Below are 25,291 nucleotides of genomic sequence, written 5' to 3' on the forward strand. Positions count from 1 at the left end.
TCACAGCCGCACTGGCTGGAGAACTAGGCAACTGGAAGGTCAGAGGCCAGCTGAGACTGTGTTCGTGTCCTGGGGCTGCTGCAACAAACGCCCACAGACTGGGTGGCTTAAAGCAACAGACATTCTCACTCACAGTCTGGAGGCCTTAAGTCTGGGATCAAGGTGTGGGCAGGGCTGTACCCCCCTGGAGGCCCCGGAGAGGACCCTTCCTGCCTCTTCCTAGTGTCTGGCTGTGGCCATCGGTCCTTGGCTTGTGGCCGCATCACTCCTAACCTTGCTCTGTCCTCACACGGCCTCCTCCCCTCGTGGGACTGTCTTTCCCCCTCCTCTTCTAAGGGTCCCAGTCATATTAGGGCCCATCCTACTCCAGGACGATCTCATGTTTACTTGCATCTTAATCACATCTACAAAGGCCCTATTTCCTAAAACAGTCACATTCACAGGCCCCGGGGATTAGGAACCGAACAGCTCTTGGAGGGACACAATTCAACCCCATAACACAGATCTTCATTCATGCTCCGTTCCGGGCCCTTCTTGGTCTGCTGACAACATTCACGTAAGCAAAGTGCTTCCTGGGGACTTCCCTGGCGGTCCAGGGGTTGAGACTCCGAGCTTCCACTGCAGGGGGCAGAGGTTCAATCCCTGGTCAGGGAACTAAGATCCCACATGCAGCGCGGCGTGGCCGGGGCGGGGGGAGAAAAAAAAAAAAGAAGCGCTTCCTGGCCTGAGCTTCATTTATTAAGCGCAGAGCTGACCATCCGCAGGGTTTCTGCCCTTGAGAGGGGAAGCAGGTAGCTGCCTGTCTCCCTTGCCCGCTGGGGTAGAGCTGGACGCTCGCATGGCCACGCCCACGCGCTACCATCATCTGCTCACGTGCTCGCTGACCTGGCACAGGTCAAGCCTGTGGCCAAAAGCCCAGGGATGGAGTCACAGGCTATATCCAGCTCCAGCTGGGCCAGCAGAACACTGTCCGCTTTGTCATTAATCCCCCCAGTGCCTATAAACAGCCCAAGTGGTGGAACTGCTCTTTTGGGCCATCTCTCTCGCTTCATAAGAATTATATCTATTTTGCAGCAGGGAGCTTGCAGCCACGAAGCACGTGTCTTTGATTACATGGCACCTGTCAAACGAGACTTTCCTACTAACCGACAGAAGGACCTTTATGGCTAAGTGTCACGGAAGATCTATGCTTCTCCCTGCGTGGCCGTTACTCAGCACAGATGGAGCTCGGAAGCCGGCGACACGGGGGAGAAACACGGGCCGCCGGGGACTCGATTCCGCAGATTAGACAGCAAAAGCCAGACACCTGGCCCCCGAAAGGGGCGTGAGCGTGGCACAAGCAGAAATAAATCCCCGCCTGCCCCGACCTCGGATTCTCTTTTCACTCCTCTGCCCAACGTGCTCCTCCACACGTGCACCTGGCGACACATGTGTGCACACTTCGAAGACACTTGACAGCTCACAAGGCCCTTTCGCACACATTATCGAGTGTAATTCTTCAAGCAATCCAGGAGATCGGTGCGGGAGGCGTTGCCATCAATCCCCTTGTTCAGAGAAGGGAATGGGCTGAGCCCAGCTCAAGGTCACCGAGCTAAGAGGGGACAAGTGACCCAGCTCTTGTATCCCTCTTCCCATCAATCTCAGCTCTCGTATCCCTCTTCCCGTCAATCTGCACACAGAGTAAAGCGTGAGGAACATCGCTGTAGGGCAGGAGGGTTGGGGGATTTCTTTTTTTTTTTTTTAATGTGGACTATTTTTAAAGTCTTTATTGCTTGTTACAATATTGTTTCTGTTTCATGTTTTGGTTTTTTGGCACGAGGCATATGGGATCTTAGCTCCCCGACCAGGGATCGAACCCACACTCCCTGCATTGGAAGGCAAAGTCTTAACCACTGGACCACCAGGGAAGGCCCGGGGACTTCTTTTTAAATAAGTTTAACAAAGCAGAAAGGACTATAAACAGGGACTTCCCTGGCAGAAAGTCCCCCACATGCCGCAGGGCTACTGAGCCCACACACAACTAGAAAGCCCGCACGCCACAACTAGAAAGCCCGTGCGCTACAACAAAGAGACCACAACGAAAGATCCTTCATGCTGCAACTAAGACCCAACGCAGCCAAAATTAATTAATTAAAAAAAAATAAAAAAGAAAGAAGGGACTAAAAACATACCCCAAATCCAGGGAGTAGAATCTATGCCATAGACCAGGGGTCAGCAAACCATGGCCAGTTTTGGTCCCTGGCTTAATCTGGTAAATAAGCTTTATTGCAACACGACCAGGCCCATCGGTTTAGTATTTCCACGGCTGCCTGCTGGCTACAAGGGCAGAGTTGAATAGTTGCCACACTGTCTGGCCCTTTGCAATAAAAGTTTGCAGACCCCTCTATGGATAATGGCTGGGAGGAGGAGGAAGGAATTTGGGCAAGTCCAGCGCCGGGCACACAGCCAGGGCCTTGCATGCCCGTGAAACTCTGCGCTGGGCTCGTTCACGGTGGGAACATCGAGATCCAATCCCCGCCAGAGACAAGCAGAGGCTGAGTCAAGTGCCAACCGCTCAGGCGCTGAGCTCCACTCTCTCCGCGTTCCAGACCGCTGAGTCCGCGTCCTGGGCAGAAATCTGCTGCCTTTAATAGAAACAAAGCACCAACGTGAGTCTGATTTCCAGCTCGAATCTCCAGGGCTTCCACAGTCCCCAGAGTTCCTTGCAACGCGCTCCGAAATCGTGCTTCCACTTGTCTCACTCCAACACCGAGGACAGTAAAAGCAATCGGGGCCACCACAGCAGTGGGCGCACAGCCTCAGAGGGCCGTCTACCGCTGGGGAAATCAAGTCGACCTCTGCACTCTGTGTGTCCCCTGCTCACATTTTCACTGCGTGGAGATTTTTACCCCAGTTCAAAGTGTGGAACAACTTCCAAACTGAATCAGACCAGAGCTACCCTGACAAATGGACCTTCCATTCTCGGCTAGTGCCTGAAATGAGGAAAGGCGGGAGAAAAGGAGTCCCTTTTTTTTTTTTTTTTTTTGCGGTACGCGGGCCTCTCACTGCTGTGGCCTCTCCCGTTGCGGAGCACAGGCTCCGGACGCGCAGGCTCAGCGGCCATGGCTCACGGGCCCAGCCGCTCCGCGGCATGTGGGATCTTCTGAGACCAGGGCACAAACCCGTGTCCCCTGCATCGGCAGGCGGACTCCCAACCACTGCGCCACCAGGGAAGCCCAGGGATGCCCTTTCACACTGATCATCGATCACATTCACGGTTGGTGGCCTTCATGTTGACACCTGCGTACACTGAGCTCACGTAGGACCGACAGTGAGACCATTCGACAAGACACCTCGCTCCCGCCCCCTCTCGGGGCCTCAGTTTCCTCATCTGCAAATGAGACTCAATTCTCATTTGATTTCTTTGGGGAGGAGGCACAGCACAGGGCACAGCCTTGGAGCCAGAGAGCTGGACCTGTAGCTGGAGACCTCGGTGCTGAGTCATCCAATCGTAAGCACAGCCCACTGCCCGCCCCAGCGACAGGATGGAACACACATGATAGGACACGATGCTGACCTGTGACCTGACTCGGGGGTGGGGGAGGGGAGGCGGGGCCCCCGATGCTGGGGGGATGTGAGCTACCCATGCAGGACAGGGTCGCACCAGGGCCAATCTCTGAGCCAGGCCTCCCCAGACCAGCCCCTTCTGTCTCTTCTAAGGCTCGCTTACCTAAGCCCAACCTTTCTGCCTTGAAATCATGCGACTGCGTCTCTGTCACTTCCCACCGAAAGGATCCTGACCAGCGCATCTCTGGCACAAGGAAGCCAAAAGGATTTCTTTTAGGTCTCACCCCATTCAAATGCAAGGCCCCGGACCTGGTTTGTCTTGGTCTGGAGGTTTTGTTTTGTCTCTCTTTGGTGGGTTTCCGGAAGAGGCTGCTCTCACACATCTCTGGGATGGGAAGGACCCTGAGTGTCAGTGGGGAGATGGATACCCATGACCAGGGCCACACCCTGCTCCAAACAGCAACCCCTCCCGGCACCGAACGCCCCCAGGTTAACAGCCCTGCTGCCCTCCTGTCACGCCGCAGCAAAGCTCCGTTACTTGGACTACCATGCCAGGCATCTTCTGTAGAAACAAATACATCTTGAAAGAGGCCCAGGACGGAGCAGGCCTCCCCGTGGTGCGTGACTGGCCTGGCACTGATCCTCGAGCTGAGCGGACAGTACCACCTCTGCCAACGGTGGTCATGGCCAGAGAGGGGCCCGGGACTCGCCCGTCACAATCCTGGCCACTCCCTCCACGTTCCAACCAGACACTGTCTTCCTATCCTAGGGCTGCTGTAAGGAAGTACACAGACTGGGCAGCTTCAACAACAGAAGTGAATTGTCTTACAGTCCGAAGACTGGAGGTCCAAGATCCAGGGCTGGTTTCTCCTGAGGGCTCTCTGCTGGTCTTGCAGACGGCTGCCTTCTCCCTGTGTCCTTATTGCTTCCCTCCATGTGCGTCTGTGTCCCGACTTCCCCTTTTTATAAGGACATCATTCACATTGGGTGAGGGCCCACCCTATGACCTAACTCTGACTTAATTACCTCTTTAGAGACCCTACCTCCAAGTAAGGTCACACTGAGGCAGCAGGGGTTAGGACTTCAGAGCCTGAACTTGGGGGGGGGGGTGACAACTCACGACCTTCTTCCCCACTCGCCTGTCAGCCTTCCCACGAGCTGTTCCCTCTGTCTGTCCCCACCCTTCTTGCTAAATGCAACTCAACCTCCAGCTCAGAGCCCAAGTACCATCCCTTCAGGGGCACCTGCCTCCCCAACCCCAGGCCAGGACTGGACCCACTACATGTGCTAAGGTCCCCTCGTCCCTGGGGAGCATGGGGGGGGGTCTGGTCTGTCTGTTCTGGGACCGCCTGGAACAGGGGCTGTGTCGGCACATTCCAGGCTCTATTCCCAAGGCTGCTCAACTAAAGCATGAGTGAATGAATGAAGGAAGGAAGGACTCATGGCATTTTCACAGTAGTCCCTATAGAAGGCAGCAGAAGAACCACAAGTCTGGCCCATCCTCTCGCAGTCACTCCCACAAATGTCATTATAACCACACCCTGGAGTGCCCGGGGGCCCAGGAGCTCTCCTGAGCTTCCAAGGCATCGTCCACAGAAAGGAGTGGGCAGAGGCTCGCATGCATCCCAGCTCCTCCTGGACAAGCCGTGGGGCCCCTCTCCTCTCTTGTCCTTTCTCCTCATCTGCAAAATGGGATCACAACATGCACACACCCAACACGCTGCTGTGAGCACGGAGGAGTTGATAGTGTGCAGCGCTGGGGAGGGTGCTAGGGAGGGGGAGGCAACCACAATGAGAAGGAAGAGAAACCACAGCTCCCGCCAGGCCGCCCTACGGTCGGGCTGTGCTCCAGCCTTCTGTGTAGGACCTCGCTTAACCCTCAGGGTCATCGGAGATCCGGCCGCCACCCCCCGCCCTCACTGATAAGGTCCCTGAGGCTCGGTCAGCAGACTCTGGCCTTGAAAGCGAGCAGGACCCTGCGCGGCCTCCTGGGTACGAAACCCTGTTGCTAATCAAGGGCGCTTCTCTGGTCCCGTTAGTCTTGCCCCACGTGGTTTCTTAGCTGCTCCTCCCTTCATTGGCAACTGTTCGAACCTGCCCTTTGGAACTCAGGGAAGGTCCTGGAGGCTGGAGTCTTGCCTACGTGAAACGGGGCGGTGGGGGGGGGGTGGTACAGAAAGGCTTCCGCGCCCAGGAGCCCACAGGGTCCTGCTCGGTTTCAGCCTCAGCCTTCCAGACCCCAGCGGCGCCGTCCTGAACCCGTGAAGGAAACGAGCCGATGAGAACACCCTGTGGTCCCGCCAGGGATTCTGCAGAACCGTCCTGTTAGCATACCACTCCGGCTGACACGACCAGGGTGGCAAGTGCCCTGTGCACCCCTCTTTTAATCAGGTGTATCCCAGGGGCTGCATAAGGAGATATCGTGTCACCGAGACAGCCTGCCTCAGCTTCATGACGTCACCACCCTCTGGGCCCGGACCCCCGGCCTCTACCAGACTTGCCAGGTAGCCATTTGAGAGTTGACCTGGTCCACCTCCAGGGACTTGGGCTCATCCTCTCCTGCAGTCAGCCCCGCATCCCCGCCGCCATCGGCCAAGCGCAGCCAGGGGCACGACCTCCCCTGGTTGTCAACGACATCCAACCACGAGGGTGAGGCCCCAGCAAAGTGGCAAGAACCAGGAGAGTGGGCAAGAGAGAGCGGCCCTGAAGTGCAGGACCCAGGCACTGCTCGGGCTGCAGCTCAGGTAAACACCCGGCATACAAAATAGGTCCATCTATAACAGCATCCAAAGACACAGACCTCCCAGGGACACGTCTAACCAAGCAGGCAAAGGCTTGCACACTGAGAACTACGCAACCCCACGAAAGGAAGCTAAGGGAGAAAGACCGAAATACATTGAAAGACGTCCGTGTTCATGGCCTGGAAGACGCAATACTGTTAAGACAACGATACAACCCAATCTCGAAATTCAGTGCAATCCCTGTCAAAATCCCAGTGGCAATTTCGACAGAAACAAAATGTCCTCCCTAAGATTCATACGGACTCTCAAAGGACCCTGGATAGGCAAAGCAATCTGGAAAAAGAAAGAAGGACAAAGTGGGGGAAATGTACTACAAAGCTGCAGACAGTCTGATGATGGCATAGGCTAGACACACACACCAATGGACTAGAATAGAGCCCGAAATACACTCACAGCCGATGGCCAACTGGTTTTCAGCGAGGGGGCCGAGGTCATTCAGCGGGGAATAAAGAGTGGACAGCAAGAGCGAGGTGGGGGGACATTAACACCACGAAGGCTGGGCCGGCGTCCAGGGCAGGGCCACTCCACTGGTCGCCCGTCCCACCCCGGTAGCTGGTCTTGAGGGAGCTCAGTAAATGCGCTGATGAATGACCATGTGCCTGGAAGGCTGAACAATTAACGAATAACAATGAACAAACCAGAGAGTTGAGAAGCCGGGTTGGAGCACCGAACACCAAAGCCAACAATAAATCCCTCAGAAGTACTCGGGCCCCTTAACACCCACTGACTCATCCCCCTTCCCTGCATCTCTCAGAGCAACATTTGAAAATTATCCTCTTGACCCCGTGGGTCATAAAATCAGTTCTGAAAGCTGTGACCAGCACGTTTCTCTAACGAAATGAAACAGAATCAAATAGAAAAAGTCAACGTGCTTCCTGGAGGATACCCGATCCTCCCCCCCAGGTTAAGGATCCCACCTTGGAAACATGCAGGGAAACCGATCCATGATTGGAGGGAGGCAGGACAAGCTCTGAGCTCAGGCTCTCAGCCACACACTATTTTTTTTAACAGCTTTATTGCGATAGAATTCACACCCCATGCAATTCGCCCTTTTAAAGTGTGCAGCTCCATGATTTTTGGTATGTTCAGAGTTTTGTAACCATCACCACAACCCATTTAAGAACGTTTCCATCACTCCAGAAAGAAACTCTGGCTCCATCACGAGTCACTCCCATCTCTCCTGCCCACGGCCCCTGTCAATCACGAGTCTAGTTTCTGTCTCTGTGAATTTGCCTACTCTGGATGCTCCATACGAACAGAGGTGCACAACATGTGGCCTTTTGTGTCTGGCTTCTTTCACTGAGCAGCATGTTTTCAAGGTTGATCCCTGTTGCAGCCTGTGTCAGTACATCGCTCCTTTTTATTGCCAAATAATATTCCACTGCGTGGATAGGCCACACTGTGTGTTTCCATTCAGCTGCTGATGGACATGTGGGTCGTCTCCGCTTCCTGGCCATCAAGAATAATGAGCAGAGACCTGGCATAACCCTTAAACAAACATAAATCTCTTCAGTGGCAACACTCACACTCTGCTTCTGATCGAGCCAGCCAAGTGTTTACGAAAAGGATATTCTTTTCTTCCGAGGGGTTTTCAAAACAAGAAAATTAAAAGCAGTCTGCACGTAGGGCTCTCAGAAAGAAAAGCTAAATAATCATTGTAGAAATGTGTCCTTGCCGTGGGGCCTGAGCAAAAAATAAAACAAAACCAAGCCGAGCTGCACACAGTAAGATTGAAATTGTGTGCGGCTCCAACAAAATTTCAAATCATTAAAATCTCATTATACTAATAATATGTTTTCTAGATCAACTTAACTAAAACACTCTCTTGCCCTAACAAAGTGCAGACATCCTCAGAAGCAGCAGCAGCTCAGAGAGTTTGAGGACGGAGGCGCAGTTCCCGGGGCACCGTCTTCCGTCCCATCCCTGCACCTGTGTGCAGCCCGGACCCAATCGGCCAACTGGGAGAAATGACACTGACTGGGCTCTGGCTCCTGAGTTCCCATCCCTTCACTTGATTTCTTCTCTCAAGTTTTCTTAAATGGAAGCAACTATCCAAATAGGTCATGATGGTCTTATTATATTTTATTATTGCTGTCCAGTTACCACCAGCCCATGGCCTTCTCTTTCTGCACCTCTTCTGTATTTGATGGATAAAGTGGGGAGTGGCCGTAATGGTAACGATGATGAGAATGACGGCTAACACCTATGTAGAGCTTATTACGTGCCTAACCCAGACATTTTCCCCAATTTTTACAATTGCAATTTTCAAACGTATAGAAACATGTAAAGAACCTGACCGCGAATGCCTGTACACCCACTGCCTGGAGTCCACCACTAACATTTTTCTGTAACTGTTTCATTATGTGCCCATCCATCCCTCTTTCTATCCAGGAATCTATTAGTTGCCTATGGCTCCCTTAACCAATGACCACACATGCAGCGGCTTAAAGCAATATAAATTTATTATCTTATAGTTCTGGGCTCAGAAGTCCAAACTAGGTTTCATTGGCTAACATCAACGTGTCAGCAGAGCTGTGCTCCTTCTGGAGGGTGGAGGCGGAATCTGCTTCTTGGTTTTTCCAGCTTCTAGAGGTGCCAACGTTCCTTGGCTTGAGGCCCTGCATCACTCCAACCTCTGTTTCCATCGACACACCTCTCTCCCTTACACTGACCTCCTGCCTCCCCCCTGTGAGGACCCTATGCCCACCTGGATGATCCAGGATCATCTCCCCATCTCAGCTTCCTTCACTTAATCACATCTGCTAAGTCCTTTGTACCACGTTAAGGTGATGCAGTCACAGGCGCTGGGTACTGCGACGTGGACATCTTTGGGGCCCTGCCACACCATTTTAATTTTTATGTATTTCAAAGAAAACTGCAGACAGGGGTACCTCTCCCCCTAAATATACACATCACTAACTAGAGTACAGTGTTTATTTATAATCCTTTTTTTCTTTCTAGTTAAAATTTGCATACATTGAAGTGCACATCCAAGGGGTTTTGACAAATGCGTGCCCCTGTGTCTCTTAAACCCCTATCAAGATAGAGGACAGGGGCTTCCCTGGTGGTGCAGTGGTTGGGAGTCCGCCTGCCGATGCAGGGGACACGGGTTCGCGCCCCGGTCCGGGAGGATCCCACGTGCCGCGGAGCGGCTGGGCCCGTGAGCCATGGCCGCTGAGCCTGCGCGTCCGGAGCCTGTGCTCCGCAGCGGGAGAGGCCGCAACAGTGAGAGGCCCGCGTACCGCAAAAAAAAAAAAAAAAAAAAAGATAGAGGACATTTTCATAAGATTCTGTCCCGCCCCTCCGCAGCCAGGCCCCATCCCACTCCAGAGGCGACCACCAGAGATTAGCTGCGTCCATCGAGAGCTCCTTCTCCTGAGGAACGGAGTCACGGCACGTGCTCCTCCTGAAGAACGGAGTCACGGCACGTGCTCCTCCTCCTGGGGAACGAGTCGCGGCACGTGCTCCTCCTGAGGAACGGAGTCGCGGCACGTGCACCTTGGGTCTGGCTTCTGTTGCTAGCACAGCAGTTTTGAGAGTCACTGTGTCGCGTGCGCTGGTACCTGCTGCTTCTCAAGGCCCAGTAGCCCCGCCCACCTCTCCATTCTGCTGTTGATGGGCAGCTGTCTCCGGGTCTTAGTTATCCTGAGTAAAGCTGCTATGAACGTTCTGGTACAAGGCTTCGTATGGACACAGGTTTCTATGTCTCTTAACTAAGTATCTCAGACTGGAATTGCTGGGTCACAGGGAGGACGTACGTAGGTTTAGTTTTTCGAGCAACTATCGAACTGACTTCCTGAGTGATAGCACCACCGTAAACCCCTCCCCCCAGCGTGTATGAGCGTTCCAGTTCCCCCGCATCCTCGCCGAGTCCCGGCGGGATCATTTCAGCCATGCTGGCAGGTGTGGAGTATGTGCCCCTGCTTCTAATCTGTGGTTCATTCCCCAGGCGACTAACGACGCGGAGGCCAAGGGCTTTTCCAGACGCATGCTGGCCATATGTGCATCTTCTCTGATGGAGCGTCTGTTCAAACCTTCATTCTTTTATCGTGTTGTCTTTCTATTATTGGTTGAAGGAGTCCTTTATATATCCTCGACACCAGTCCTTTATCAGACATGTATTTTGAAAATTGGGATAATGGCGATTTATAATAAGAAATATATATGTTTGATCTTCATCCGAATTCCTGGCCCTAGCTCCTGAAATCCTAGGCATTTCCTAAGTGATGAGAGTGATAAAGATGTCTTATGTGAATGAGGTAACTTTGGGAAAGCCCCTAGGTAACCTAAGGATGGAGGCTGGTTGCCAGGGGAACCAACCATGTGATTAGGGAGTTGGTACTTTCCAGCCCTCCCCCAAACTTCCAAGGGGGAGGGAGGGGCTAGAGATTGATCTGGGCAATCTCTCATGGCCAATGAATTAATCAATCGTGCCTACGGAATGAAGCCTCCATAAACGCCCAGAAGGACTCGGTTCAGAGAGCCTCTGGGTCGGTGAACAAAGGAGGTACTGGGTGAGTAGGGCGCCCCTTTCCCCACACCTCACCCTGTGCATCTCTTCCAGCTGCCTGTTCCTGAGTTCTATCCTTTTATGATGAACCGGTAACCTAGTGAGTAAGATGTTTCTCTGAGTCCTGTGAGCCGCTCTAGCAAATTAATCAAACCCAAGGAGGGGGTCGTGGAAACCTCTGATTTATACCCAGTCGGTCAGAAGCACAGGTAGTAAATAACCTGAACTTGGGATTAGCGTCCGAAGTGGGGGGCAGTCTTGCGGGACTGAGTCCTTAACTTGTGGAATCTGATGCCATCTCCGGATAGATAGTGTCAGAACCGAATTGATACTAGAGTCAGAGAATTACTTGGTGTGGACAAAAAACCCACACACGTCGGCATTGGTGTCAGAATCACAGCTGGTGATCAGAAGTGGAATTGGTACCCGAATCATGGGAATATTTTCTCCCATGCTATCGCCTGATCAGGCCCAGCTGAATTTATATCATTTCATTTAATAACTCACTCAATTCCCCAATAACCCTATGAGTTAAGTACTCTTCACAGAAGAGGAAACTGAGGCTCAGGGTAGTACCTTCCCCCAGGTCAAAGCCCCAGAGCGCAGCAGGATGAGTTGCAACCCTCAAAGGTGGGTCCCAAGTTCTGGGGCCGTAACCACTGCACACTGCCTCTTGCTCACTCAGCAAATACACAAAGACCACGTTAAGTGGCTGAGAGCATTTCTTATCATCTCTGGAGAAGAGATGTCGACACCCGGGGGACCAGGGGACCCAGGCTAGCGGGAGACAGTCACAGAGCCTACCACCTCTGGCAGGAAGGCACAGGACGTGGTGGGTGATGGGGCAGCGCAGGGCCCCCACCTGCTGGAGGCTGACATTTAAGCCGATGGGGCAGAGGGAACAGCACACGTGAGGGCCCCGAGCCAAGGAAGACGGAGGAGACTGGCCGAGAGCTGGGCGGCCAACGGAGGACCAGCGGGGACCTGGACCAGGTCCCGGAGCAGCAGCAAGTCGCCGGGGTTCTGTTTTCTTTCTGCAAATGCCAACGAGTCCATTCAGCACAAAATGGATCTCATTCGTCTCCTCGGGAGCACCTTCTCCCACCAGGGCTGAGTGCATCTCAAATGCCAGGAATGATAATGACTTTACTGTGAGCCAGCTGAGAAGCCTATTCGCATTTGAATCACTGTTCCAGTTGACAAGGTTGGCGGCAATTAAGAACCAAAGACCGCCAAGGTTTTAATCTCACCGGCCAGCGGCTGGCCAGCGGCCAGCGGAGTGACCTCCTGCAAAGGACTTCACTTCTCTGGGCCTCTGTTTGCTCATCTGCAAAATGGGAATAACCACGCAGTACCCACTTCTCGGCTTTGGGTGGGGATTAAACGAGTGGAGGTTAGTGCCGTGCCTGGAACACCACGGGTGCCAACAAGCCCCGGCCATGAGCACGACCACGGTAGACTCCAGTCTGGGTGGTTTGGTTTGGTTTTGTTTTTTCTTTTAACTTTTCCCTCACCGCTTCTTAGGTGATCATCTATTAAGCTTGTATATATCACGTATGGATTCGTTCAGGTCTTACTTTGAAAGATAATACTAATTTTCAAAACAAGAGAAAATAGAGGGATGAAGACACTTCCAGTGAGGTTTTGGGAAAGACGTCCCTCAAAGTCCATTTATACCAACGATGCATTTCGAACACCACAAGCACGGTGCCCCCTTCCCCAGCCTGCTCAAAGGATGCTCTGTCCACATACTTAAAGCAGCGCCTGGATGGTTCTAGCAGACTCCACGGTAATGGGAGAAGCAGCAAACACTGAGGGCGGCTGGGCTTCCATCGAACCAGACAGCTGCTTCCGGGAGTGCTGGGTGTGAGCAAGCCCTAGGACTTAGGAAATGTTCCGCCCCTCTTTAGCTTATTAATCACTTAATATTGGAGTAAAACTAGATCCTTTGGAACTGTAATTTTTCAAATGAAAGTAGGAAAACGCCTAAGTTATGAAAATGACAGGCGTCACCTATTAAGATGGTCTCACTTGTGGAAACCAACATTCCTGACCCGCTCTGCTTAACTAGCAAGTAAAGGCTCAAAGACCCAGACCAAGGACAATCACCTCGAAACGCCTAAGCTTAACGAGCAAGCATTCAACTGCTAACTAACGGGCAAGCGTAAGAAACTGCTCAGATTTGCCCAATGTTCTGCTTCCTCAGGCTGCTGACAAGGACAGAGGCTGAGGTGGGTGAGGTAGGCGAGGATGCCTGCTGAGCTGGGGTCACACTCCAGGACCACCGCGTCCCAGCTCAAACGCCTGCTGCTCTGCAAACGCAGGAACTTCCGTTTCTCTGCAGTGCACACTTCAAGGGAGCGTGCACAGTGCTTCCTGGTCACAGTGGTCCAGGACAAGAAGTAGGATCCCAACATTCCCCAGATGCAAATAATTTAAAGTATTTGTGTCACTCTGTTACTACCCGCCAACTAGCGCCTTCATGAGACACAATGTGAAAGAAGCAGCCAGAGCTGTCGACATGATACAGGACCAGAGCGAGAAGAGGTTTCTATTCTGGGGATGACAATCAGTCAGCAATTAACCCTCCCATATACACGGCAGGCTTGACTAATTAGTCCCAGTGTTCTTTCCCCCCCCACCCCCCCATCCAGATGCAGCCTCAGAATCCTTCTTAACACAGGGGCAGGCAGCCATTATCGGTCGAGCTCTCTGGTGGAAACGGTTTGCCAGCCCTGCCCTACCACTAACCAGCTCTGTGTCAATATCTCACTTGTCAACATTATCAATAACTAACACTTACTGAGCACTCAATTGCTGATAAGACCTTCATCACATTTTATCCCCACATCACCTAAGTGCCACGTGATCCACGTGGGCTGGTCAGGCAAAGAGGCTGAGAGAGGCGGAGTAACAGACCCACTGAGCAGGGATGGGAGCGGAGACCCGGCTCTACCCACCGGTGTGTAGCCTCCCTCAGAGACATGCTGCCTTTCTGGAACACAACGAGCCCTCGTGGGCTCGGAGACACAGAGCTGGTATCTCCCCCACGTTTCCCCGTCTCACAAGTGAGGAAGTGAGGCCCCAAAGCTTTAACACTCAGAGGGCGAAACACATAGCAGCAAAAGGGGATTCCACGGCCTGACACCCAGAGGAAGTAGAAAACGAAAGGACCACTGGCTTCCCAGGGCCGATCACGTGACACTTCGGTGCCATGAGCCCCAGAGACCAGTGATGCCGGAATCTGCTGCTCATTCCATTTCTTCTTTTAACCTTTAATGTTACCAAGAAGCAGCATCTCCAGCCATAGAAAAGAATGAAATAATGCCATTGGCAGCAACGTGGATGGACCTAGAGATGATCTTACTAAGTGACATAAGCCAGACAGAGAAAGACAAATGCCAGATGATATGGCTTATACGTGGAATCTAAAATAAAAGGATATAAATGAACTTTATTTACAAAACAGAAAGAGTCTCGAAGACATAGAAAACAAACTATGGTTACCAAAGAGGAAGGCGGCAGCAGGGGGGAATAGAGATAAATTGGGAGTTTGGGATTAACATATACCCACCACTATATATAAAATAGATAATCAACAAGGACCTACTGTATAGTATAGGGAACTATATTTAATATCTTATAATAACCTATAATGGAAAAGAATCCGAAAAAGTGTGTGTGTGTGTGTGTGTGTGTGTGTGTGTGTATGTATATATATAGCTGAATCACTTTGCTGAACACCAGAAATTAACACATTGTAAATCAACTATACTTTAAAAAAAAAAATAGTAGCATCTCAATGAGGCAAAAGCCACCAAAAGCTTCTAGAATTGATCGTAGTTCGTGTTTATATTCTTTTACCCCAACAGCACGGAGTACAGACTAGCAGATGAACACCACTAGGCCAACATGTGTTTATAAGGTACTCTTAGGCTTACTAATATGTTTCTTCAGCCTCTACATAATATAGAAAATAATAAATATACTCAAGAGGAAGTAAAGCCATTTTTCATCTGAAACCTAAAAAGTCAAGTGTACGGCTAATGCAAGGAGAAAATGTGCTTTCTTTGGGTACCTCTTTCCTACGATGGAAAATAAGAAAACAGCCGGGTAAAGGGACCTGCCCTCTGCCAACCACAACAGGGGGAGAAATCAATCACATACAGCATTTAAAATCCGCTCACAACAGGCGCTTACCCACTTACATCTTCTAACCATCCCTTAATTATTCTGATGACTGGACAGGGAACGCGAGGGTAAGCAACTTCGGGATGCGTGATAAATATTAATTCCATGGGGTGGAAACAGGAATTCAAAGGTGAGCTCCTCTAACGAGTGTGAAGTTGCCAAGGCGACCTGACTCTCTGGGACCACGCAGGTATAACCAAGATGCTAGGAGGACCACAGAGAGTTAGCTGTTCCTGAAAGGTAAGGAACATAAGGTCATCACTCCGGGTCCAGTGTCACCATTTCCATTCTCTACTGAAGCAAAGTTTCCGAGAGATTTCGGTAGATGGCCAGGAAAAAACCCCAGTGTGGGACACGCTGACGTGCCTACGTGTTTCTCTCTGAAATGCCCCGGGTGCATCTGGACAACAGTGGAACAAACACGGAGAAGTGCTGGATTTGAAGATTATCATCAGAATAATAATCAAAGGAAACTTGACAAAGCCACACCAAGCCCCCTGAAAGCCACTCCTCTCAGCCAGAGACAGGAAAACAGAACAGTGGTTTCCAGTGACTTCCTCAGGACTGCATTACAGGAGTCGACAGACTGTACCTCCCTCTCTGACCAAGAGCAGCCCCCATGGACAGAGGCAGCCCTGTTCAAAGAAGATGCCTTAGGGTTTGCTGCAAGAAACACGGCGGGGTCTGCAGAGAACCTCACAGCCCGCTGGATTCAAATAGGACCTACACTGACTTCTCTTCCCATAGAACATTCTAGAACCCATCGTGTACATGGCCCCGGTCCCTCACCTGCTCACTTCCCTCCCCTTCTTTCCAGCCACCCTCTTTCCCTTCTTGTAAGTTAGGAGTCCAACCCACCTTAACCGTGATGGGAAGTCAACTTCCTGAGGGTAGATCATCAAGGGGATCACGTGAGCAAAGAGGGACTGGAAAGGCAAAGGATCCCCAAAAAGTCCCACCTCCCTGGCCAAAGGAGACCAAACTCATTACAAATCCTTTCCCTACATCTTGCAGCAAAGAAGGATACTATCCCATTTTTATTTTCAAAAGTAAGTGGGAGGGTGTGCTGAGATCTGCTTAAAGAGGATGTGGAAATCACCTCAAAGTCTCTATGTGCCCCAGAAAGTTCTCTATGCAAACACCCCAAACAGTCAGAACTCTACGCCTCCCCAGGTGCCTCGGCCCCAAGAGTAACTACGTGGGAGCAGGGTCAGGGGCCTGGAGAACCGGCCCTCATCTAATCTGTTTCTATGCAGTTCCTTCCATCTCAGAGTGGCCTCTGGGTTGCTGCCTCTGCATCTCACCCTGCAGCTGTCGCCTCCTCACGTCTCGGGAATCCTGCTGCTCCCAGCCCAGCACACTGCCTCCAGGAAGCCCGCCCTGCCTGCACCTATGCTGGAGCTGCTTCCCCGCCGGTCACCCCGCTCCGGTCCGTTCGACACCAGCCTCTCTAAAGTAGCTGAGATTGGTAACTGGTGCCCACTGCTCCCACGTGCGGGGATGACAGGGCCCAGTGACCGCTCCAGCTTGCCCCGAGGCTGACCACGGCCCACACACCACACCACAGTCCGGCCACTCTGAACGGCCTGCACTTCCCCAGCGGGACTAGCTGGGGTCTCCTCCAGGGCCCCTCCTCTTCTAATTCCTAGCCAGTCTTTACACGCAACCGGGGGACCACTTCCTCTAGCCAGAACCCAGAACCCCCAAATCCCGGATGTGTGTCTCCCCTGGGTGTCCATCACCACACCGGCCTGCCCCCTCCTCACAGCACCCACAGGCTCCTCAGGACAGGCCTGGCCCAGGTCACCGCCTGCCACCAGCCCCCAGCCTGCCAGGCAAAGATTCTTTCCCCTGTGTCCTTAGGTCTTCGGAGCTCACGGGCACCTCCTCCCTCTGCCGTCCTGGGATGGGGCCGAGTGGGCCTTCACCTTCTCCTTCCTATCTACCACTCGAAACAATTATGTTTTATCTTTTTTTTTAATTTCTATTGGAGTACAGTTGATTTACAAGGTTGCGCTGAAGCAGTTATGGAGGGTTTCATTGCACTTCCTTTGAACCTTCACAGAAGTTTTCCATTTCTTCTCACTCTCCATCTCCAGAGAGGGGTGTCTGCCAAGGACATCGCATCTCCCCCCAGGACCCCCACTCACCAGGTGACTCCATGTTTGGACCACACCTGCCTGGAACCGGCTGCCCCAGCCACGTGTGCCTGGCCTAGTGTGCCCGGTCCGGGGGAGCCGTGCGGATTCTCCCCCTCGAGAAACTGAGTTGAGAGCCCCTGGCACCGCGTGGAGAACGGGTTCACGGGGTGGCGGGGGAGGCTCTGGGGGGCATTTCCAGACCCTGGCAGTCGAGGGGCCCGAGGAGCTGCCCCACGCCCTGAGGCTGGTCAACCTCCTCCTGGCTCTGGAGACGCCTCAGGAAAGAAACACCAGGTTCCCCTACGTCCGCACTGTTATCAGACATTGTGTGCGGCTGTCCAGTGCACTATGGGATGTTTACCAACATTCCTGGCCCCCAGGCACTAGATGTCACTAGCATCCCCACCCCAGCCAAGATGAGACACTGGCAATGTCCCCTGGGGGCAAAGTCATCCCCACCTGAGAACCACTGGTTTAAACTGCCATGAAGTGGCTACGGGGCAAGGTTGTGTTTCCTCAACTGTAAAATGAGGGGAATACCTGAGTCACTGTGCTGCACGCCTGCACCGAACACAACATTGTACATCAACTATATTTCAATAAAAATTTTTAAAAATACTGATCTATTTTATCCTATACATAATCAATAAATAGATAAATGAATAAATAATAACATGAGGGGAAAAGTCCCACCTTGCAGGCACCTCTGTCCAGGTACTCTCATTACAGAGCAGGGTTGAAGTGGGATGGTATTTGGGGACAACACGGCGTCTAAGCAGCTGATCACTCGAGAGGACGGGGAGAACCGCAGGGAACGCACAGGGGTTAACACTGTGGTGTAAACTGAGATTCTCTCCTGGAAGTTATTTAAAGCCCACAAAAGAAACTTAATACCTTCAGCCCTCGGTTCAAGGTCGCAGCCCACCGATGTCTCTTTAGACACCAAAAAATTCATGAGGTTTCAGTCAATACCTTGCTCATTGACCTCCATTTCTGCGTCAAGTGCTCGGAAGACGAGCCGGGTGAAGAGAACCAGAAGACAAACTGCAGAGAGGGAGAAAGTGTTTGCCAAAGACACATCTGGCAAAGGTTTTGTATCCAAAATATGCCAAGAAGTCCTAAAATTCAACTAAAAGAAATCAAACTTGATTAGAAAATGGGCCAAAGATCTGAACAGACACTTCACCAAAGAAGAGGCACAGATGACACATGAGCTAGAAAAAGACACTCCACGCCGTAAGTCATTAGGGAATGAGAAGCAAAAACTGCTCTAAAAAATATATTTACGAAAAAAAAAAAAGCTATGGACATCAAGGGGGGAAAGGGTGGGGGGATGAACTGGGAGATTGGGATTGACATATATACACTAATATGTATACAATAGATGACTAACAAGAACCTGCTGTAAAAAAAATAAATTAAATTAAATCAAATTCAAAAAACTAAAAAGGCTTCCCTGGTGGCGCAGTGCTTGAGAGTCCACCTGTCGATGCAGGGGACGCGGGTTCGTGCCCCGGTCCAGGAAGATCCCACATGCCTCGGAGCGGCTGGGCCCGTGAGCCATGGCCGCTGAGCCTGCGCGGCCCACAACAGTGAGAGGCCCGCGTACCACAAAAACAAAAACAAAAAAGAGCGATCAGGGAACAGGAACGTCCTTAATGCTTGCTTTCCTCGGAAAAGCAGGAGGGACAGAGCCTCCAGGCCCGGCTGTGGCAGGCTTGGTGCTGTGCAGCCCGGTGCCGGTCACTGGTGTCTGGGCAGCGGGCGGAGGCCAAGGGCAGGCAGGGGCCTCTCATACAAATGGGTGGAGTGGACCCCATCCCGCCCCTCCATCCAGGGCCTCCCCGTCCCAGAGCTGGCCGCCCGCCTCTAAGGACTTCACACAGCAGCTGGGGCATCCGTCCCTGGGGCGCCCCCTCGCCCCGCTCCTGGCCCGCTGGACCTGTGGGGCTGTCACCCGTGGCCACCAGGGGGCCCTCGTGGGGAGTTTTCCTCTGCGCCTGCTCTGTGCAGCTCCAGTAAAACCGAACCACTTTAACGAGCGGCTCTTAACAGTCCCCAGGCCTCCTAAGGGCAGCGCTGGGGTTTTTCAAGTGTTCCTTGCCACTTTTCCCAACACCCCACACTTCGTCACAGTTCCGTTTTCTAAACCGGGCCGACACATGACACGACTTGGTTCCCTACCATAGGACATCAGCGTTCGTCCACGGGCACTTCCTGCATGGGTTCCTCCAAACCTCAGGACACATTTCCTAACATGACCTCCCCTGGAAGGTGACAGGACATTCACCCCAACGCGTCCCTCCGTGCCTCTCACAGCCACAAGTTCTGCCGACCCGGGAGGGGGCGAATGCCCCCGGTGCCCCCAGATCCCTAACTTCTCGGCAATGCTGACCTCATCCCAGCATCCTCCCCCGACCCCCACCCACGCTCCTGAGTGCACCGTGGACTTTCTAACAAAAAGGAAACGAAACCCACTGCGCAGCTGGCAGTGCCCGGCACACCTCGAAGCCTCCTCATCTGATGGGTCCCTGGCAGGCAAATGAGCGCCTCCCCACAGGGGCCCCGAGCTGGGCCAGGAACTGCTCCAGCTGTGAACCACATGAATGGCAGGGAGGGCAGGTTGCCAAGGCAACGGGCCCGCAGGGATACTGGCAATTCTCAATCACTGAGGACCTCATTCTCCAGCCTTCACACCTCGGCCTCCCGCTCCTGACTCCTTCCCCACTTCCCACAAGACCAGACAGAAGCCACTGAGCCCTTCCAAGGCCAGTCCCCGCTGAACTCCTGCGTGTGAGCCCAATTCGTGTTTGTGACCTTCTGTTTGTATGGGGGGATCCCTGAGGGTGCCAGGCACCCCAATCTTGAGAAACGAGGCAGGGGACCCAGCTAACTCACACACCAAAGCAACAACAGCTGGGACTTCCCTGGCGGTCCAGTGGTTAGGGCTCGGGGCTCTCACTAGCGAGGGCGCTGTACTATGCAAGCATCTCTCTCCTGCTGTTTCTGTGCCTATTTTATTCATCACAGGATGACTCTGACTATTGTGATTCGATTTTCTAGGCCCTCGATTTTCTAGGCGCTGGCTAGCTCATGAAGGCAAGGGCAAGCACGTCGCTTTGGAGCTTGGGGCCAGTCCATGAGTTCAGGAATGTGCTCTTCGTATTTCAAGAGCACATTAAATGTCACCTATAAAAAGCTGTCATCTCCGGGACATTCTGATGACTTGCTATTCTGTGAGAGATTGCTTTCCTGGCTGCTTCAGGTCTCAACCCAAACACCACCTGCTTTGAGGCCTTCCGTGGGCACCCATGTGATTGCACTGTTACATCTTCCTCCTAGCACATATCATTACAGCATGATTGGTCTGTTTTATTTATTTATTACGACTGATTCCCTGTTCCATGAAAGCGAGGGCCTTATCTATCTTTTCTTCCTAGGGTCTCACAGCAGGCAATGAATGAATTGGAAAGAGTATGACATTTGTGTTTATAATTGTCGTAAGGTGTAAAGAGGAACTGAAATGACTTTGGTGAGGGTGACGAGGACTGCAAGTGAGACCGCAGGTCAGAGGCAGCTGGAATGATCGAGGGAAGGGTGAAGGCCATTTACCGTCTTTTCAGAGGTGTGACTTGAAAGAGATTAACACAAGCCAGTTTGGATCCTAGACGTCAGGTTTCGGAGAGGAGGGGCTCATTTGCTTGGAACAACTTGTTGACTGAAAAAACTGCACAACCTGCAAGTTGAGAATTATGTTTTATTCGGTGGACAAAACTGAGGACTTAAGCCCGGGACACAGCATCTCAGATAGCTCTGAGGGACCGCTCCAAAGAGGCAAAGGAGGAACCAGGATATGTAGAAGGTTTTCGCAACAAAGACCAGGTAATCGGAGCATCAAAAGATTATGGTTAATTAAAGAAAACCAGATATCTCAAGGAATTTAGCACTTTGTGTATGGGAAGATGCAAGGGTCTGGGCTCACTGAAATCATTCCTTTGATATGCACTCAGCTACCTGGGGCCAGCATCCTGTGCTCTCATCCTGAGTCCCCTCGGGTGCATCGATGCGGGGGGGGGGGGGGGGGGGGGGCGGGGCGGGGGGGGCTGCAGTGCATCAGGGCTTGGCAGTTCTTGTTTCCACCCTGAATTTCCTCAGGGCTCACCTTCCGGGATGGTTGTAGGGGCTCAAAGGCTGCAACATCCTTTGTTTACCGATATGGCAAGCAACATTTTTTCACTGATAAACTAAAGGTGAAAGGCCCTGCCCTCATGGAACTGAATCATCTAATTTGGTAACAGCATCCCTGGTGGGAAATGCATAGGCACCCCTCCCCCCAAACACACACACACACACACACACACACACACACACACACACACACACACACACACACACACACACACACACACACACACACACACACATATCCCTGGGCGGAAAGTGTGTGGGAGTACGCACATCCCTAGAGGTAAAGCATCACGGGTATCCCTAGGAATACACACCTCAATGGGAGAAATTAATACGGGGACACGTGTGCCTCCCAAGTATGTCCTTGGGGTACACACGTCCCTGGGGGGTACACTCATCCTCCAGGTACAGGAAGACTTTCTAAAGCACAGGTCAGGCTCAGGTGGTTCCAGGCAGCGGTCCCCAAACGTTTTGGCACCAGTGACCGGTTTCGTGGAAGACAATTTTTCCGCGGACGCGGGGAGGGGGAAGGGATGGTTCACACGCTAATGCAAGCGACGGGGAGAGGCTGATCAAGTGCCGCCGCCGGGACGGACCGAGGGCTCACTCTGCCTTTTGTTCTCCACGTTTGAGCCCTGGGCCCAGGCCCAGTTCCTAATAGGCCGGGGACCGGTACGAGTCCGCGGCCCGGGTGTTGGGGACCCATGGTTTAAGGAACTCACTGCACACCCCTGACTCCGGATCCTCTCTTGTCTAACGTCCTGCCTGAGGCCAGCTCCCACCAGCCTGTTCACAGCCACCGCAGTATAGCAGTATAACTCACCCTCTTACCCACAGGGAATCTGGCCCAGGGGAGGAACCTCTGGGCCAGAACAAAGGAAAAATTCAGTAATGCGGCCCTGGGAGAGGCCCAGGAAACAGCCGGATTTAAAGAACACAATCTAGAGGCCGGAAGTCGCATCCCTCACAACTCTAAGAAAACTTTTAAAAGGTAAGACGTGGTAGGAAGGTTTTGAGAATCATTTTCGTGGACACGTGGAGTCAAAATGGAGGGGGCTCCGTAGTCCTTGCCGGTGGGCCTCGCAGCCTCCGGCCTGCCCGCTCGGCATCCCTTTCCTTTCTCCCCTCCCCGGGGCTGGGGCTGCGTCCCGGGCAGAGCACTGCACCACGAACACCAGCGGGCCCCGGGCCTTGCCCGCTCAGCACTGGTGCCCAATAAATGCTCCTCGAGTGAGTGGCCACAAGGGCTGAACGAGCTGGGCGGGGAAGGGGGCTCAAGAAACGGCGACTCAGGCGGCGGTGGGCACGGGCCTGTCCTCCGCGAACCGGGGACTCGCCCCACATTTGCTCAACATCCTGCCCTCAGCAGGAGCTGACGATGCGCGTTTAGATGGCGCCGGGAGCCCCAAAGGGGCTCGACGAGCCGCCGGGGAAGGGAGGTGGCCAGGCTCGCGGCTGGTTCCCGGCCGGCGTTTAAAGGTCTCGGAGGAGGAACGAGCGAGGGTCATGGGCTGTCCCGAAGGTCACGGCTGCGCGCTGCGCGGGCCGGGCGGCTCTCGGGCCGCGTGGTCCCGGCTGCCACTCGGTCGGGTCCCGGCGGGACTCGGGCGGCATGCGCGCGGGCGCGGGCGCGGGCGCGGTCGGCCACCCGCCTGGGTCCGCGGGGCGGGGCGCGGCGCGTGCGCGGCAGGAGGCCTGCGGCCGGCGCACTCACCCTCCTTGGCCTTCTTCTTCCTCGCCAGCGTGCCGCCCAGCTTGCCCAGGAACGACTCGTCTTTCTTCATCCTGTGGGGCCGCAGGGCGGGCGAGCGCAGCGGCGCGGAGGACATGGGGCGCGCGGGGACCCCGGCAGCCGGGCGCGGGCGCAGCGCGTGTGGGAGCCGCCCTGGTCGCCGCCGCCGCTCGCCCCGGGGAGTGGCCGGGAGGGCGCGGCCCCAGCGCCGGCCCCCGCCCCCCGCCCGCCCCTGGCCTGCAGAGCCCGCCGCCAGAGGTCTGCGCCGTCTCGGGCTCTGCGGTCAGCGCTTCCAGCCCGCGGGCCATCGGCCGTTCCCACGGTGCGCGTCACACTCACTCTCAGAGTGAAGCGGTGGTTCCGCTCCCCAGTGCCGCCGCCGGGACGGACCGAGGGCTCACTCTGCCTCCTTTTGTTCTACACGTTTGAGCCCTGGGCTCAGCCGGCTCTGGTGACCGTACCCGGGCCCCACGGGGCAGCGAGGCAGCCAGGGCCACCACCTTTGCGCAGCCGATGTGCATCAGATAGCCGCCCAGATAGGTCATTTCACTTGCTGAACTTTTACCCACAGCCAGGCTTGGGGCTGAGGGAACACTTGTGACCTATCCCCGCCCTCTAGAAGCCTGCAGTATGGTGGGCAATACCCGCACATAGTACCCTGTCCTAGGGGAGCTCAGGACGTTTCCCTAAGAGTGATGTGGAGACACAGGAAAGAGCCCTGCTATGGAATCAGGGGTAGGTGTTCAGGCCGAGGGAAAAGCAGGACCAGAGGGGACAGTGTGGGAGCTCCAGGGAGGAGAGAGGCAAGAGGACAAGGCAGGCCCTGTAAGGGCTGGAAGGCGGGGAAGGGGTTTAAGGTGGAGGTGACGTGGTGGATCCGGGCTCTACGAAGTGGACTCTGGGTGACGTGTGCCCCTGGGCAGGGAAGGAGTAAAGCCAGAGGCAGGGAGACCAGTTCCGAGGTCCTGGTGACTTAGGAGGGACGTGAATGGTTTCTGGAGACGCTCATAGGTGGAACGAGCCCCAGGCTTGGCGTGGGAAGAGTTAAGGCTGTTTCCCGCTGGGCCCAGCAGGCCGGGTGGGGTCCTTCACCAGCAGATAAGGACTATCAGAGGAGGTCAGCTGGGGAGGAGCCAGGGAGTCTAGGTCCACATGTGTGGTTAACAGGGTTTTCCACCTCCCTTGGGCTGGCTCATTGCCCCACAGCACTCTGTAACTCCTCCAGTTCCCATCAGCAAAGGTTTCTGTTGGCCGAGCGGTGCCAGGGCTGCCCTCCTGCAGGGATGCACTGACCACAGGGGCAGAGCCTTGCCCTCCAGGAGCTGGTGATCCAGGGGAACGTGCACGCCCTGAAGTTAGGAACCCAGCAAGATGGGAGGGGAGCAGGAGAAGGAGAAGGTGCGGGAGATGAAGGGACACAGATGCCCTTATTCTCTTGAGGGAGAAGATTCAGGACGGAAGGGGAGAAAGCCAGGGAGGACGCAGGCACCTGGGAGATGGGAGGGAAGCCAGGGATGCAGGCTGCCCCGTGTGACTAGGTGAGCGGGTGAGGCCACGAGATCAGTGAGCCCGCACGAGGAACCCTGAGCCACTGAAGGGGTCTTAGCAGAGGGTTGATGCAGAGGATGGTTGAAGCAAAACCCCCAGCCAGAGACCAATTCGGAAGCTACTGAAACAGGCGAGGCCAGAGTTGCCCGTGGCAGAGGGAAGGAAGAGATAAGAATGAACTTTCAGGGACTTCCCTGGTGACCCAGGGATTAAGACTCTGTGCTTCCACTGCAGGAAGTGCGGGTTCAATCCCTGGTGGGGGAACTAAGATTCCTCATGCATGCTGCTCGGTGCAGCTAAAAAAAAAAAGAAACCCAAAACAAAAACAATGAACTTTCAGGGCTTGCAGACCACAACATGTGGGGAATAATTGGAGGCTGGGTTTAGGGACAGTGAAGGGTCAGAGGGCTCTGAGGCTTCTCACCAGCACGGCCTGATTTGGGATGTCACTAACCACTCTGGGAAAAACACAGAAAGATGGTGAATGTGGTTATTGAGATCCTGATGGGGTCATGACGCAGGGCTACACTGCTCTGAATGCCGAGGGAATGTCATCTAGGGCAGGGGGTCTCTGGCCCTTTGGAGAATCTGATGCATGGTACAGACTGTCTTCTCTGGAGAAATACACGCAAGA

General features: G+C 53.7%; 1 protein-coding gene across 7 annotated transcripts in view; it reads right to left on the bottom strand.

Annotated features, from left to right (window-relative positions):
• Window positions 1–23,276, bottom strand: part of PARVB (parvin beta) — a 238,171-nt gene extending 214,895 nt beyond the window's left edge. For 5 of the 7 annotated variants that reach the window (XM_060166930.1, XM_060166929.1, XM_060166928.1 and 2 more), the window contains exon 1: window positions 23,092–23,276. In XM_060166930.1, the coding sequence (XP_060022913.1) occupies window positions 23,092–23,206 (115 nt within the window). In that variant the 5' untranslated portion in view covers window positions 23,207–23,276. Of the gene's footprint in view, window positions 1–2,171; window positions 2,303–23,091 lie in introns of those variants that run through there. The other 2 variants (XM_060166934.1, XM_060166936.1) reach the window with 2 other exon arrangements.
• Window positions 23,277–25,291: the final 2,015 nt, after the last annotated feature.

Source organism: Lagenorhynchus albirostris, chromosome 11 (assembly GCF_949774975.1).
Source record: "Lagenorhynchus albirostris chromosome 11, mLagAlb1.1, whole genome shotgun sequence".
NCBI lineage: Eukaryota > Metazoa > Chordata > Mammalia > Artiodactyla > Delphinidae > Lagenorhynchus > Lagenorhynchus albirostris.